This window comes from Solanum pennellii, chromosome 1 (genome assembly GCF_001406875.1).
Source record: "Solanum pennellii chromosome 1, SPENNV200".
In the NCBI taxonomy this organism is placed as follows: domain Eukaryota; kingdom Viridiplantae; phylum Streptophyta; class Magnoliopsida; order Solanales; family Solanaceae; genus Solanum; species Solanum pennellii.
The window spans coordinates 2,021,348-2,035,744 of record NC_028637.1 but is presented as its reverse complement, the minus strand read 5'-3'; the positions used below and the strand labels follow the sequence as shown (position 1 = coordinate 2,035,744).

At 34.1% G+C, this 14,397-nt stretch overlaps 2 protein-coding genes across 2 annotated transcripts; one reads left to right on the top strand and one right to left on the bottom strand.

The window, feature by feature from the left end:
* The first annotated feature begins 1,932 nt into the window (after positions 1-1,932).
* LOC107001780 (FT-interacting protein 7) lies at positions 1,933-5,279 on the top strand. Its single transcript, XM_015199776.2, has one exon. The coding sequence runs from the start codon at positions 2,071-2,073 to the stop codon at positions 5,098-5,100; it is 3,030 nt and encodes a 1,009-aa protein (XP_015055262.1). The 5' UTR covers positions 1,933-2,070; the 3' UTR covers positions 5,101-5,279.
* Positions 5,280-5,603: 324 nt separating this feature from the next.
* LOC107015578 (protein CHROMOSOME TRANSMISSION FIDELITY 7-like) lies at positions 5,604-10,711 on the bottom strand. Its single transcript, XM_015215895.2, has 6 exons — positions 10,437-10,711; positions 8,927-9,167; positions 8,722-8,817; positions 8,530-8,598; positions 7,876-8,225; positions 5,604-6,202 (listed from the first exon to the last, which is right to left on the bottom strand). Exons 1-6 carry the CDS (start codon positions 10,601-10,603, stop codon positions 6,067-6,069), a joined length of 1,059 nt encoding a protein of 352 aa, XP_015071381.1. The 5' UTR covers positions 10,604-10,711; the 3' UTR covers positions 5,604-6,066.
* Positions 10,712-14,397: the final 3,686 nt, after the last annotated feature.

Here is a 14,397-nt window from a genome sequence, read left to right as displayed (position 1 = left end):
ATCTGTTGACAAATTTTTATCTTTTCAAGATTAGACTACGTACACATCACTCTTTCCGAACTCGATAGGATTATAATATGCTTAATTACTCAAGTTGATGATCTATCGTCATAATTCTATTTTTTTTAAGATCAGACTACGTACACATCACCCTTTTCGAATTCGATAGAATTATAATATACATAATTACTCAAGTCGATGATCTATCAACATATTTCTATCTTTTCAAGATTAGACTACATACATATCACCCTTTTCGAACTCGATAGTATACATCAATGACCCGTCGACATATTTCGATCTTTTTAAGATCAGATTACGTATACATCACCCTTTTTGAATTCGATGGGATTATTATATATATGTTTAACTACTCAAGTCGATGATCTATCAACATATTTCTATCTTGTTAAAATCAAATTGCGTACACATCATCCTTTTCGAATTCAATAAAATTATAATATGCTTAATTGCTCAAGTCGATTATCTATCGACATATTTTTATCCTTTTAAGATCAGACTATGTATACATCATCCTTTTCGAACTCGATAGGATTTATTTAGGTATATATTATTGTTGTTTGAACTATTTTGAATTAAAATTTCAGTATAGTGCTCAGATTTGATACCATATGTCTACATCAAATCTCACAACCCCATGCAACTGCAACGTGTCATTTTAGAAATTATTTTTAATTACTAACTATTAATATAATTTATTTTTATAACCTTCTATTAATTTTAGGATAATAATTAATAGAAAATAAGGATCGTACATTAAACCAACGGTCCCATACATAATTATTTTTTTATTTATGAGTTTATGACACATAACCACATGTCAATTAATATTTTGCTAACTAAATCTTTTGAGATTTTGTACTTATTATTTTTTTCTATATAAAGTTGCTAGTTTAAACTTTAAACTAATTCATTCTATGAAATAATAAAAATTATTTTTTTAATTAGAAGTTTTAAATTCGAGATTTCGAGTCTTTCGTCACCGTAAAGTGCAAGACTGGTGAATATTTTTCTAATTATATTATTTTATCTCAATTTATATGACACAAAAAATATCACATTTCTATAATTGAAAATAATTTAGCTTTAAGATTTACTATTACGTTCCTTAATAAAACGATTCATTATTTTTCCTTTCTTTCTTAAATTGCATGTCAAGTTAAACAGTATCGCGTAAATCAAAACAAATGCAACACTTATTTTTATACAATGTATAGAATCGTTCAGTGTGATGAATAAAAATAAATAGTCATAATATAAGAAGATAGTGATGAAATGAAAATTTTTTGTCTTGTTTTGTTGTCTGTCAGGTTTGGGATAACTTATTCCATCATTTATATCACAATGATGGAATAAGTTATCCCAGAATAACTCGTTCCAGTGATGGAGCCATGATTTTCAATAAGAGGGTTTAAAATTCGTAAAAATAGTCACACAGAGTAGTCGAATGAAGTTAGACATCTAATATATGCACAAAATATTATATTAACCATGTATAAATAATATATTTTCTGTTAAAAGGGGTCCAGATGAACCCCTTGTACCTAGGTGGCTCCGCCCCTGACTCGTTCCCAACCATACGACCCGATATATGATTAGTCAATTACATAAGTGGTAGTACCTTTCAAGAAAAATCAACAATACGTAAGTGAAAAAAGGATACCACATACGTAAATTTTATTTCTATTTTTACGATATAATAAAATTATTTTCGATAGACGTTTCACGTAACACCGCAAAATTGAAAAAGGTAAATAACCTCAACGGGAAAGTACCATAAATGACAAATACCCACTCCACTTTCATGTGAAACATACAAAAATAAAAATAATAATAATTTAAAATTATATATATTATTAAAAAATATATAATTTAAAAAAATATAATTTAAAAAAAACTAGGCTCCTTCCCCACTTTTAAAAGCCTCACAGTCTCTCAACTTTTCTTCATTACTATACTCTCTCTATTTCTCCGATTAGCCGGAAAACTCACCGGAAAAAAAATTCTGTTGAACTCTAAAAAAAACAGTTTTTCTGATAGATATCTCAAATGGGTGATCAAATTTGCACTAGAAAAGTGATTGTAGAAGTTTGTAATGCTAAAAATCTAATGCCTAAAGATGGTCAAGGTACTGCTAGTGCATTTGCTATCGTTGATTTTGATGGACAACGACGGCGTACGAAGACGAAGTTTCGAGATCTGAATCCTCAGTGGGATGAGCGTCTCGAGTTTTTAGTTCATGATGTTGATTCAATGGCGTCTGAGACACTTGAATTGAATGTGTATAATGATAAGAAGATCGGTAAACGGAGTAATTTTTTAGGGAAAGTTAAGATTTCCGGTAGTACTTTCGTCGGAGTTGGGTTTGAAAGTTTGGTTTATTATCCTTTGGAGAAACGGAGTGTTTTTTCTCAGATTAAAGGTGAGATTGGGCTTAAGATTTGGTTTGTAGATGAAGAAACTCCACCGCCGCCGACGGCGACGGAGGAGAAAAAGGAGGAAGTTGCAGCGGAAGCAGCGCCGGAGAAGAAAGAGGAAAAAACCCCTACTCCGGCGCCGGAGGTGACAGAGGAAAAACCCTCTACTACGACTGATGAAAACAAATCGGAATCGGCTGAGAAGAAGGAAGAGGAGAAGAAACCAGATGAATCAGGTGAAAAGAAGGAAGAAACCCCGCCGGAGAATCCAAAAGACGGCGAAACACCGGCAGCAGCAGCACCACCACCACCGGAAGTAATGGAGCATCCACCGATAGCTCAAAACAAACCCCCAAACAAGAACCCATCAGCAAATGAAAACACCAGTGAGCTCAAAATCCTTCATAAGAATCTCTCTACCGGAGTTGATCGTCGAACAGGGGCATTTGATCTCGTCGATCAAATGCCCTTTCTTTACGTTCGACTCGTAAAGGCGAAACGGGCTCATCACGAGCCCGATTCGTCTGCTTATGCTAAACTGGTGATCGGAACTCACAGTATCAAAACCAAATCACTCGCTGATTACAGAGAATGGGATCAAGTTTTCGCATTCGACAAAGATGGATTGAACTCAACTTCATTAGAGGTTTCGATTTGGGTCGAAAAGAAAGAATCAGACGATAAAATGGTCGAAAATTGCATCGGAAATGTATCGTTTGATTTGCAGGAAGTACCCAAAAGAGTGCCGCCGGACAGTCCATTAGCTCCACAATGGTACAGTTTAGAAGGTGTCACCGGTGATCAGAACCCACCGGGGAATGATGTTATGCTGGCGGTGTGGCTCGGGACTCAGGCGGATGAAGCTTTTAACGAGGCGTGGCAGTCGGATTCCGGTGGGTTGATACCGGAAACCCGAGCCAAAGTTTACCTTTCTCCGAAGCTGTGGTATTTAAGACTAACGGTTATCCAAACCCAAGACTTGCAGCTAGGTTCGGGTGGTACCGAGCCTAAGGTTCGGAGTCCAGATCTCTACGTGAAAGCTCAGCTCGGGGCGCAGTTGTTCAAGACGAGCCGTACCACGGTGGGCTCGTCCAGCTCGGCGTCCAATCCCACGTGGAACGAAGACCTTGTCTTCGTGGCCGCCGAGCCGTTCGAGCCGTTTTTGGTGATCACAGTGGAAGATGTTACTAATGGTCAAGTGGTGGGGTATGCTAAGGTACAAGTCACATCCATCGATAAGCGCACCGACGACAAATCGGAGCCGAGATCAAGGTGGTTCAATTTGATTGGTGATGAGAAAAAACCATACGCGGGTAGAATACACGTGCGTACTTGTTTGGAGGGAGGTTATCACGTGCTTGACGAAGCTGCACATTTAACAAGTGATGTCAGAGCCACAGCAAAACAACTATCCAAACCACCTATTGGATTGCTTGAAGTTGGTATAAGAGGGGCCAACAACCTCCTCCCCGTGAAAACAAAAGACGGTACACGTGGCACCACCGATGCCTACGTGGTGGCCAAGTACGGGCCTAAGTGGGTCCGTACGCGTACTATCCTCGACCGTTTCAATCCGAGGTGGAACGAGCAATACACATGGGACGTGTACGACCCTTGCACCGTGCTGACGATTGGGGTGTTTGATAACGGGAGGTACAAGCACGACGACGCCCTCAAGAAGGACGTACGACTCGGGAAGCTGAGGGTACGACTCTCGACGCTCGACACGAATAAGGTATATATGGGTACTTATTCACTTATGGTCTTGCTCCCTAGTGGTGCAAAGAAAATGGGTGACATTGAGATTGCATTAAGGTTTACTTGTTCATCATGGTTGAGTTTGATACAAGCTTATACTAACCCTATGTTGCCAAGAATGCATTATATACGCCCATTTGGTCCAGCCCAACAGGACATACTAAGGCACACGGCTATGAGGATCGTGACAGCACGATTAGCTAGATCGGAACCAGCATTGGGACAAGAAGTGGTTCAATGTATGTTGGATTCCGACACGCACATATGGAGCATGAGACGTAGCAAGGCGAATTGGTTTAGGGTGGTGGGGTGCTTGTCAAGAGCAGCCACGTTAGCTCGTTGGCTCGATGGAATTCGTACATGGGTGCACCCTCCAACAACAATCTTGGTACATATACTATTAATAGCCATTGTGTTATGTCCACACCTAGTGTTACCTACAATATGTATGTATGCATTCTTGATCATTTCCCTAAGGTATCGATATCGTCAACGTGTTGCAATCACGATGGATCCTCGATTGTCCTACGTAGATGCAATAGGCCCCGATGAGCTCGATGAGGAGTTTGATGGGTTCCCGAGCTCGAGGCCAATGGAACATGTTCGTGTACGATACGATAGGTTGAGGGCACTAGCCGGAAGGGCACAAACACTACTAGGTGATGTAGCAGCACAAGGAGAAAGACTAGAGGCATTGTTCAATTGGAGGGACCCTAGAGCTACTGGTATATTTGTGATTGTGTGTTTACTTGCTTCATTGGTGTTTTATGTGGTTCCATTCAAGGCATTTGTGGTAGGGTCAGGGTTGTACTACTTACGCCACCCTCGGTTCCGCGACGACATGCCATCCGTCCCCGTCAACTTTTTCCGGCGACTACCGCCACTTTCCGATCAAATTCTCTAAAGATTGTTGTTATTGTTTTTCATTATTTTAGCTTTTAGACTAGTTTTTCATGGTTGCTCTCTGTTTACTTTGTGTAAAACATGGCAATTGGCATAAAATTATTTATTTAATTCATTGTTTTGTTTTCTTAATATTGTATGTATATATTTTTGACCGTTGGTGTATTGGGACCAAAAAAATGATAATTGTATACTTTAAATTTGGGTTGGTGGGGTGTGTTAAAAAGTGGATCAAATATTGGATTTTAATGTGAAGTGACCGTTAGATGAGTCAGTAGCTGAAAAAAGAATAGAAAAAGTGTGTTGTTTTTAGAATTAATTTTGTCAAAAAAAAAACTAAACTTATAATTGAGTTGTGAAACTCGTAAAACGAAATTATTTTTATCGAGATCAATGAAGGACACCAGAGTAGTATATAAAAATCGAAGTTGGAAAAATGGTATGTAGAAGTTGAGGTCATGGTTAAATATGGATTTTCAATTCTTATCGAGGAGATAGAGTTGATTCATGCAAGTCACAGTAAGGGATTGTCCACTTTATCGCCCCGAAGAGCGGCCTACAAAAAGACTCCAAAAGTACCAAATGCTCAATCTTCAGTGTGTAAAACATCATCATAACCAAAAAGTTCCAAAATAAAAGTCCTATGATTTTGCATAAATATATAGCAAAAAGGCATCTAATTTCATATAATATATGCTAATGTAGCCAAAGGTTGAAGGAGAATACTGCACTAAAGCAAGAAGGGTATACTATTAAGGTCATCAGTCCCAGTACTTTTACTACCTGTTTCCGCGAGGCAGAGTAGAAACATGTTGCTCCTAGGGCTGTCGTTGATGCTTTGCATTCTGCGAAAAAAGCAAAAGAAGAAAGCTTCTATTGCTGCCAAAGGATACGCCTTTACATCAATCTTTATTGCAGAGTTGTAGTTCCTTCTTGGAGACTAGTTCGCGGGAGGATCCCTTACTTGCTACAAATCAGATGTTGTATAAACCAAGAACGAGTTGCTCCTTGCATAACTCGAGATGAAGGCTTTTCCAGCTGAGGTTGGCTGAGAATAGGCTAACTCGGACTGTTTAAGAACTAAATCCTTGCAAAAACTTTCCCTGCATTAGAAAATGAGAAGCAAGTTCAGACTAAACTCAAATCATAAGCAATCCATATATACGTAGAACTTTGGCGTTCCAGACAGCAAAATATAACAATTACTTCGCAGATAACAGTCATGCAATAGAAAGTAAACTGAAGTGTCAATATAATTACAGATTCTGTGGATCCTCTTTCGTATCTAAAAGTGCATCTTCATCATATTCAATAACCAGATTGGCCTAAAAAACTAGAAAAAAGGTTCATCTTTGTTGAAGTCTGTCTATGTATGGTTCTCCTGTTGCCTTCAAAAGTTGTGTCATTTCCTACAGTCCACCAAATGGCTTGAGGAATGGTATTCTAAGTCCTCTGTGATTTCTTGCATAACCATTCTTTGTTCCAGCATAGCTCAAAAATGGATTTTGACATGACAAATATTGCCAAAGACATGCATCATAACTGACTAGTAGTTCTACAGCGAAAGAAGAGGTTGACATGCCAAATATTGCCAAAAACATGCATCATAACTGACTAGTAGCTGCAAAGCTGAAATCCCTTCTTTTGGAGGTTGGACTCAGTGAGAAAACCTTCCCTAGTGAACTCCATACTTGAGCAGTTTCTAAGCAACATCCAATCTTTCATCTTGGTGTACGTCTACACATGAGGATACTTTTCTTTATAACAGAGAAATTTCCGAAGGGCCAAGTGGTGCATAGCTTGAAACTCAGTGAATAATGCTCCCTACCCCCTCTACGTCCCTTCTCATCTTAAGAGACCATTGATGCTCAATTACAGAGATTACAGTTTCTTCAGTATGACTGCAGACATCAGACTTTATCATTTGGCAATTGAGATAGAGAACTAAACATCACATTATGAAAGGAAATACCACTCAAGTACCCCAGAGATCCTCTGAAACTGATAGCCAAGAATCGTTGCATCTTGTATCCTCTATTCTCCTGTAAGCTTGACTAAAGCATAATCCTTCCCCCACGGTAGAATCCCCTTCATCACCATTGACAGCTTAATCATATTTGAATTTAAAACTGCTACACGTTGAGTATAGCTTAATCATACTTGAATTTAAAAGTACTACACGTTGAATATAGGAAGAAGTGAACAAAACCTTCTTAATCATTAAGAAATGGACTTTGGGCTTAACTCCGCTCCGAAAGCTAGGTCACGAGGTGAAAATTGCCCAAGATCATAGAAGGAGACAAGAATTCATTTCCTCCACAGTATTCCAGCAGCAGTGAGTGCTACACCATTCTAATTTTGCAATGTAGATGGAGTACACTGTAGTACCCCAGTAGGATCTTCTCATACTATATAGATAGAGTACACCATTCTGACCTAGTGAATACCACCAGGACCAGTTTCATAAATTATCAAGTGTGAATCGAGAAGCAGTCAGCTGCAAATCCACAAACAACTTACCAAGTCAGAGCATCAGACTGCTTACTCTATGAGAATTAGGTCAAGTTGATCTATGACAGTCGCTTTCCTTCTTTTTCCAGTGGTCGAGTTCCTCGGACATGAACATTTGTTTCCTATTGAAACTAATAAGGAGCAATTGCTAGTTTGAACATCTAACTTTCGTCATTTTAACTTCACTGACTACTGAGCATGCAACTAATTTTCAATTAAAAACTTCAAGAAACCATAACAACTCTGAGAAAGTGAATGGTGTTACCTAACAGCATCAAGTAAATAGCTGGCAATATGCTTTCTTCTGTTGGAGGACGTGACCCAAATGGCTCTAATGCCACATACAGCAGATACCGCTTCCTTCTCACACAACACTACTCCACTGACGCTTTCATCAGACTCTTCACAGCTTTTGGTTGGTTGATTTCTTCTTACCATTTCCCTCTGGAAACTCACTCCCCCAAATTGAAGCGTGGTTGAAGTCTGTCTTGCTTCCTTCTCAGGTGAAACATTGCACCTGCTATCTTCTGGCCTTGAGAGTATCTTATAAGCCCTCTTAATGGGCTCTGCTACCAGACATCCAGATATTCTTTGAGAAGATATAAACAGATACACCTGTTAAGGAGAGAAATGTCTCAGAGTTCTATTTACAGAGCTAGTAAAATACAGCCAGTCACATAACCACCACATAGAATTTTTCTCACTAAAATTAATCAACAAAATGGAGACTGACATTTGTCATAGGACGATTAAGAAGCTCATTGAACTCAAGTAACTTACAATTCACATTAAAAGATAAAATGAAGCAAAGAGTAGGAAGCCGGAAATTTGAAATTTGCTAAGAATTGGTGAACAACTTTGAACAATGACGTTTGTTTTCTATGACCATAAGTTTATTAGAATTGCAAGAGTAGGAAACCTTGCATAGCTGATGATATATCCACCCATCTCCAAGTTCCATCCCCATCATCTTCACAACTTCCTTTACCTGCCAACAATGCACTCTCTCTTAAGTCTGTAAACTATGTTTAACATGATTAACTAGAGAATTGTCAATGAAGGAAATAAAAATATACAGTTTTTCATGCATGAACAAAAAGTATCTGCAAACCTTGTTTTTCTGAGGAGTAGGATCATCGTCCAGCACCAAGATGATTCGCCCAATTTCAAGTGAAGGAATTCGAATAATTCTTTCATTCCGCCAACCCTGGACATTTTGTCAAAGCCCAGAGGGACAAAACTTTAATCTTTTCATAATGTTATTTCATCAAGCACAATAGAATATTTTAAAATACCAAATCTTGTAACTGAATTACCTTCAATGGAATACCATGCGTATAATTCTTGTGAAACGTTTTATGAAACTTTTCATCCTCTTCATCACCTTTGGCATATTTGAATCCACAGTTAGTACAAGTATGGAATAAAAAATCAGACTGCCCGAGTTCCAAATAGAACTGGGCATACTTTCTCTTCTTATTCAGAATTTTCCCGGACTTTGCCACCTCCAAGTCTATTTCCTTGGATGCTTCACCAGTTGATGCACCATTCATTTGCCTGCAAAATCAGCTTAGCATAAGCAAAGAACTTAAAGAAAAATAAGAAAGGTCATCAATGTTAATTAGTAACAACTAACAACTCTGGGATACAATTTCTTTTCAAACACATGGCTAAAGCCCCAGTTTAGCAGAAAACCAGTTTTCTTGAGAAAATGAGTTGAGAAAGACCGAGAAATGATCAAATTTATATACTCAAAAGCATTCAGATTTAGTATAATGGTGTGATTTTAAGAAACTGCCATGAATCATTTCCCCTTATCTGCCTTAAGTGACTACGTTTCTTTAAAATAGTCATTTCACTCTTTGGTCCTACAGATGAGATTGAAGCTAGATTCAATCAATAAACAAGTTAATTGAAAGTCGATGACAGACATGATGAACGACTATGTGTTAGCTCACTTATATATCAGTCCATCATCTCCAATTTCCTTTTACTTCAATCCTCACTTATTTAAACCGAAAAAAGACTAGTAAACCACATACTCAGAGACAGAAACACTAAGTGATTCCTTCTCATATGTCTGATGGACAGAGTTATCTGGCAACTACGTTGTTGAGAGATAGCAGGTACCCCTAAAGAAGTAGTCGAGTTGGGTGCAAGTTCAGACAGACAGCACAATCATCAAAAAAAAGAAAAGGAAGAATGACTAGCAAACCACTATCGTTGAACATTCAACGAAGCTCTTCTACAGCTAGGTGTAAGGTAAAATTCGAACAAAACAGCAATACCAGCGAAAGCTAATCCATAGAGATGTCCAAAAGCAAAACTAAATAAACTACAGACAATTTGGATTTAAACAATACTAGCAAATCACAATTGAGGATGTAGCTAACAAACTACAACTTCAATTGAACCAAGTCCTTCAATACAAAGATTCAAATTTTCCATAAACATTAATAACTCCGTTTCAATTCATTTATCTTACTTTCCTTTTTCAATTCTCTTCAAAAAGAATGAATCTTTACTTACTTTTTAGCAATTTATACGACATTTTGGTACATTACACATATCTCGATTCAACATAGCCTAAAAACACAAACAAATTGAAAAAGGGAGTACTTTTGATCCAAAAATTCTAAAAGTATAATGAGAATAGTTCAAATTCATAAAAATTAAACCCGACAAATTAAAATTCTAGATCCGCCACCGCTACCAAACAAACACTTCTCACAGCAGGATTCAAAGGGTATCTATGTATGTACATCAGAAGGGGGAAAAACCCAATTCAATGAAATGAAACAGAAATTAAGTGAATTTAAACCATACCCATTTGGATTTTGAGGTCTTCGCTGGTATGTAACCAAAATTTCTGGCTGTACCTTCTTATACTCAAAATCATCACTGCAGATTTGAGATGAATCTACACTTTTGTGCGTAATCGATGATGAAGAAGAAGAAAATGGCTTAAAGAAGCTGTTAATCTTCGATTGCATAGCTTCAATTTCACTGATTTCTTCGATTTCCCTTCAGCCCCCTTTTTCACATTTCACCTGTAAATTTCATATGAAAATTTTGGTGTAAGCGCCATTTCTTCTACAAGATTTTCCCGCCAACGTGATTATAATTTGAATTAATTATCACTCGTCGGAACTATTTTCTTTTAGGTATAATAACATTTGTCTCTTTCCTCTCGACTCTCGTATACGTATACATGTATAATTATATGATAGATATATGAATGTAATTCAACTCCCTACTTTCTCTTCGAAACTTGCTTGTCGGATATACACATACATATGTATATCAGTTACATATACAATTCAACAGATATACAATTCGAATTGTATGTGAAAAAATTGATTTGAATTTTTTCGTTTTTTAATTTTAATTCAATTAAATTTTGATTGAGTTAGATTTTTAAGGTTGGTTTTGAATTTTGAGTCTTTGAGGTTAGTCATAAAAATTCACTTCTTACAAAAATGTCATGTCGTTGAAAATTTAAAAAAACTTTTTTCAGATACCTAAATAGAAGAATTGAGAATATAAGGCATGAAAAACTATCGAGAATGCATTTTATGAGTAAAAATTATGTGTCTTCTTATTTATTGTTGAAATTATTATATTACTCCTTTCGTTTGATTTTATTTATCAATTATTTTTATAAATATATTTATTTGTTTATTTGTTACTTTTATAATATCAAGTAAAGACAAAATATTTATCTTTTATAAAAATGTCATGTCTTCAAATATCTAATTAGAAAAGCAATGAATACAAGGCATAAAAAGCTATAAGTGAACGCGTTTTATGAATAGAATTATGTGTCTTCATCTTTATTGTTAAAATAATTATATTACCCCTTGCTTTAAATTTTATTTGTCCACTATTTTAAAAAATATGTTTATTTATTTTATAAATTACTTTTATAATATCAAGAAAAGATAAATATTTTATCTTTTTAAAAAATATAATGTCGTTGAAAACTTGAAAAAATATTTCTCAGATACCTAGATAGAAGAGCATAGAATATAAGACATAAAACGCTATCATTGAAAGATTTTTATGAGTAAAAATTTTGTGCCTTCTTATTTATTGTTGAAATTACAATATTACCCCAGACGTTTTAATTTTATTTGTCCACTATTTTAAAAGTATATTTATTTATTTTATTTGTTACTTTTATATATATAAAAAATATAAATATATATTTTATCTTTTAAAAAATGTCATGTCTTTGAAAACTAGAAAAAATGTTTCTCACATATCTAAATTGAAGAATAGAGAATACAAGGCATAAAATGCTATCAACGAACGTGTTTTATGAGTAAATATATGTGTCTTCTTATTTATTGTTGAAACTACAATGTAATCCCTTCCGTTTAATTTTATTTGTTCACTGTTTTAAAAATATATTTATTTGATTATTTTGTTTTTCACTCTTATAATATCAAGAAAAAATAAATATTTTATCTTTTAAAAAAAGTCACGTCGATAAAAACTTGTAAAAACGCTTCTCAGATACCTAAATAGAAGAGACGAGAATATAAGGCATAAAACGTTATCAACAAGCGCGTCTTATGAGCAAATATCTTATTTATTTTTTAAATTACTATATAACCCTTTTTGTTTAATTTTATTTATTCACCATTTTAAAAATATACTTACAAGCAAGGATAAATATTTTATCTAAAAAAAATGTTATGTTGTTGAAAACTTGAAAAAACGTTTCTCAAATACCTAAATAGATGAGATGAGAAAATAAGACATAAATTGTTATCAACGAGCACATTTTATGAGTAAATATATTTGTCTTCTTATTTATTGTTGAGATTATTTTAGTAGCCCTTCACTCTTATTTTATTTCTTCATTATTTTTAAAATATATTTGCTTATTTCATTTGTATCTTTTATATTGTATCTTTTATATATTAATAAAATATAAATAATTATCTTTTAAAAAATTGTTATGACGTTGAAAATTTGAAAAATACTTCTAAGATACCTACATAGATGAGTAGAGAATATAAGGAATAAAATGCTATCCTCGAACTCATTTTATGAGTAAATATCTGTGATTTTTGTTTGTTGTTGAAATTACTATATTACCATTTCACTCTAATTTTATTTGTCTATTATTCTTAAAATATATTTATTAATTACATTTATTACTTTTACGTATCAAGAAAATATAAATATATCTTTTAAAAAATGTCAAGTCGTTGAAAACTTAAAAAAAATGCTTCTCATATACCTAAATAGAAGACCGGAGAATATAAGGCATTAAACGCTATCCACAAACTTCTATTATGAGTAAATATATATGTCTTCTTATTTATCGTTGAAATTACTTTATAACCCTTTATGGTTAAGTTTATTTGTCAACTATTTTATAAATATATTTACTTTATTTATTACTTTTATAAGATCAAGGAAAGATAAATATTATCTTTTTAAAAATGTCATGTCGTTGAAAATTTGAAAAAAACGCTTCTCAGATACCCAAATATAAGAGATGAGAATATAGTGCATAAAACGTGTTCAAAGAATGTAATTTATAAGTAAAATTTTGTGTCTTCTTATTTATTGTTAAAATTACTATATTACCCCTTCAGGCTAATTTTATTTGTCCATTATTTTTTAAAATATATTTATTTATTTCATTTATTACTTTAATATATCAAGAAAATATAAACATATATTTTATCTTTTAAAAAAATATAATGTCGTTGAATACTTGAAGAAACGCTTCTGAGATATCTAAATAGAAGAACTGAGGTTATAAGGCATAAAACGCCATCAGCGAATGCAGTTTATGAGTCAAATTCTATGTCTTTTTATTTATTGTTGAAATTACTATATGACCCCTTCCTTTTAATTTTATTCGTTCACTGTTTTATAGATATATTTATTTATTTTATTTATTACTTTTATAATATCTAGAAAAGATAAATATTTTATCTTTTAAAAAAATTTCATGTCGTTTAAAACTTGAAAAACACACTTCCGAGATACCAAAGTCGAAGAGGAGAGAATATAAAGCATCAAACGTTATCAACAAACACATTTTATGAGTAAGTATCTCTTTCTAAATATTTTTTTTTTGAAACTACTATATTACTTAATTTTATTTGTCCACTAAATTTATTTTAATTACTACTTTTATAATATCACGAAAATATAAATATTTTATCATTTTGAAAAGCATCATGTAGAAAACTTGAAAAAACACTTTTGAGATACCTAAATAGAAGACTAGAGAAATTAAGGAATAAAACGCATTTCACACACGTTTTATTAGTAAATAATTGTGTCCTCTTATTTATCATTGAAATTACTATATTACCCTTTCTGTTTAAGTTTACTTGTTCTCTATTTCAAAAATGTATTTATTAATTTCATTTATTACTTTTATAATATCAAAAAAAGATAAATATTTTATCTTTTTAAAAAAATGTTATTTCGTTGAAAACTTAAAAAAACGCTTTTCATATAGCTATATAGAATACCGGAGAATATAAGGCATAAAGCGCTATCCACAAACTTGTATAATGAGTGATTATATGTGTCTTCTTATTTATCGTTAAAATTACTGTATAACCCTTTACTTTTAAGTTTATGTAACGACCTGTTTAGTCGTTTTGAGCAGCAGATTTTATTTCTGGAAAAACTGTGTGAGTCGACGGAACCCACGACGGACCATCATGGGCACGACGGGCCGTCGAGGGGGTCTCGTTCCAAAAGACTTGGACTTCTGAAATTTGGGTACTGAAATCGACTCTCTGAACTT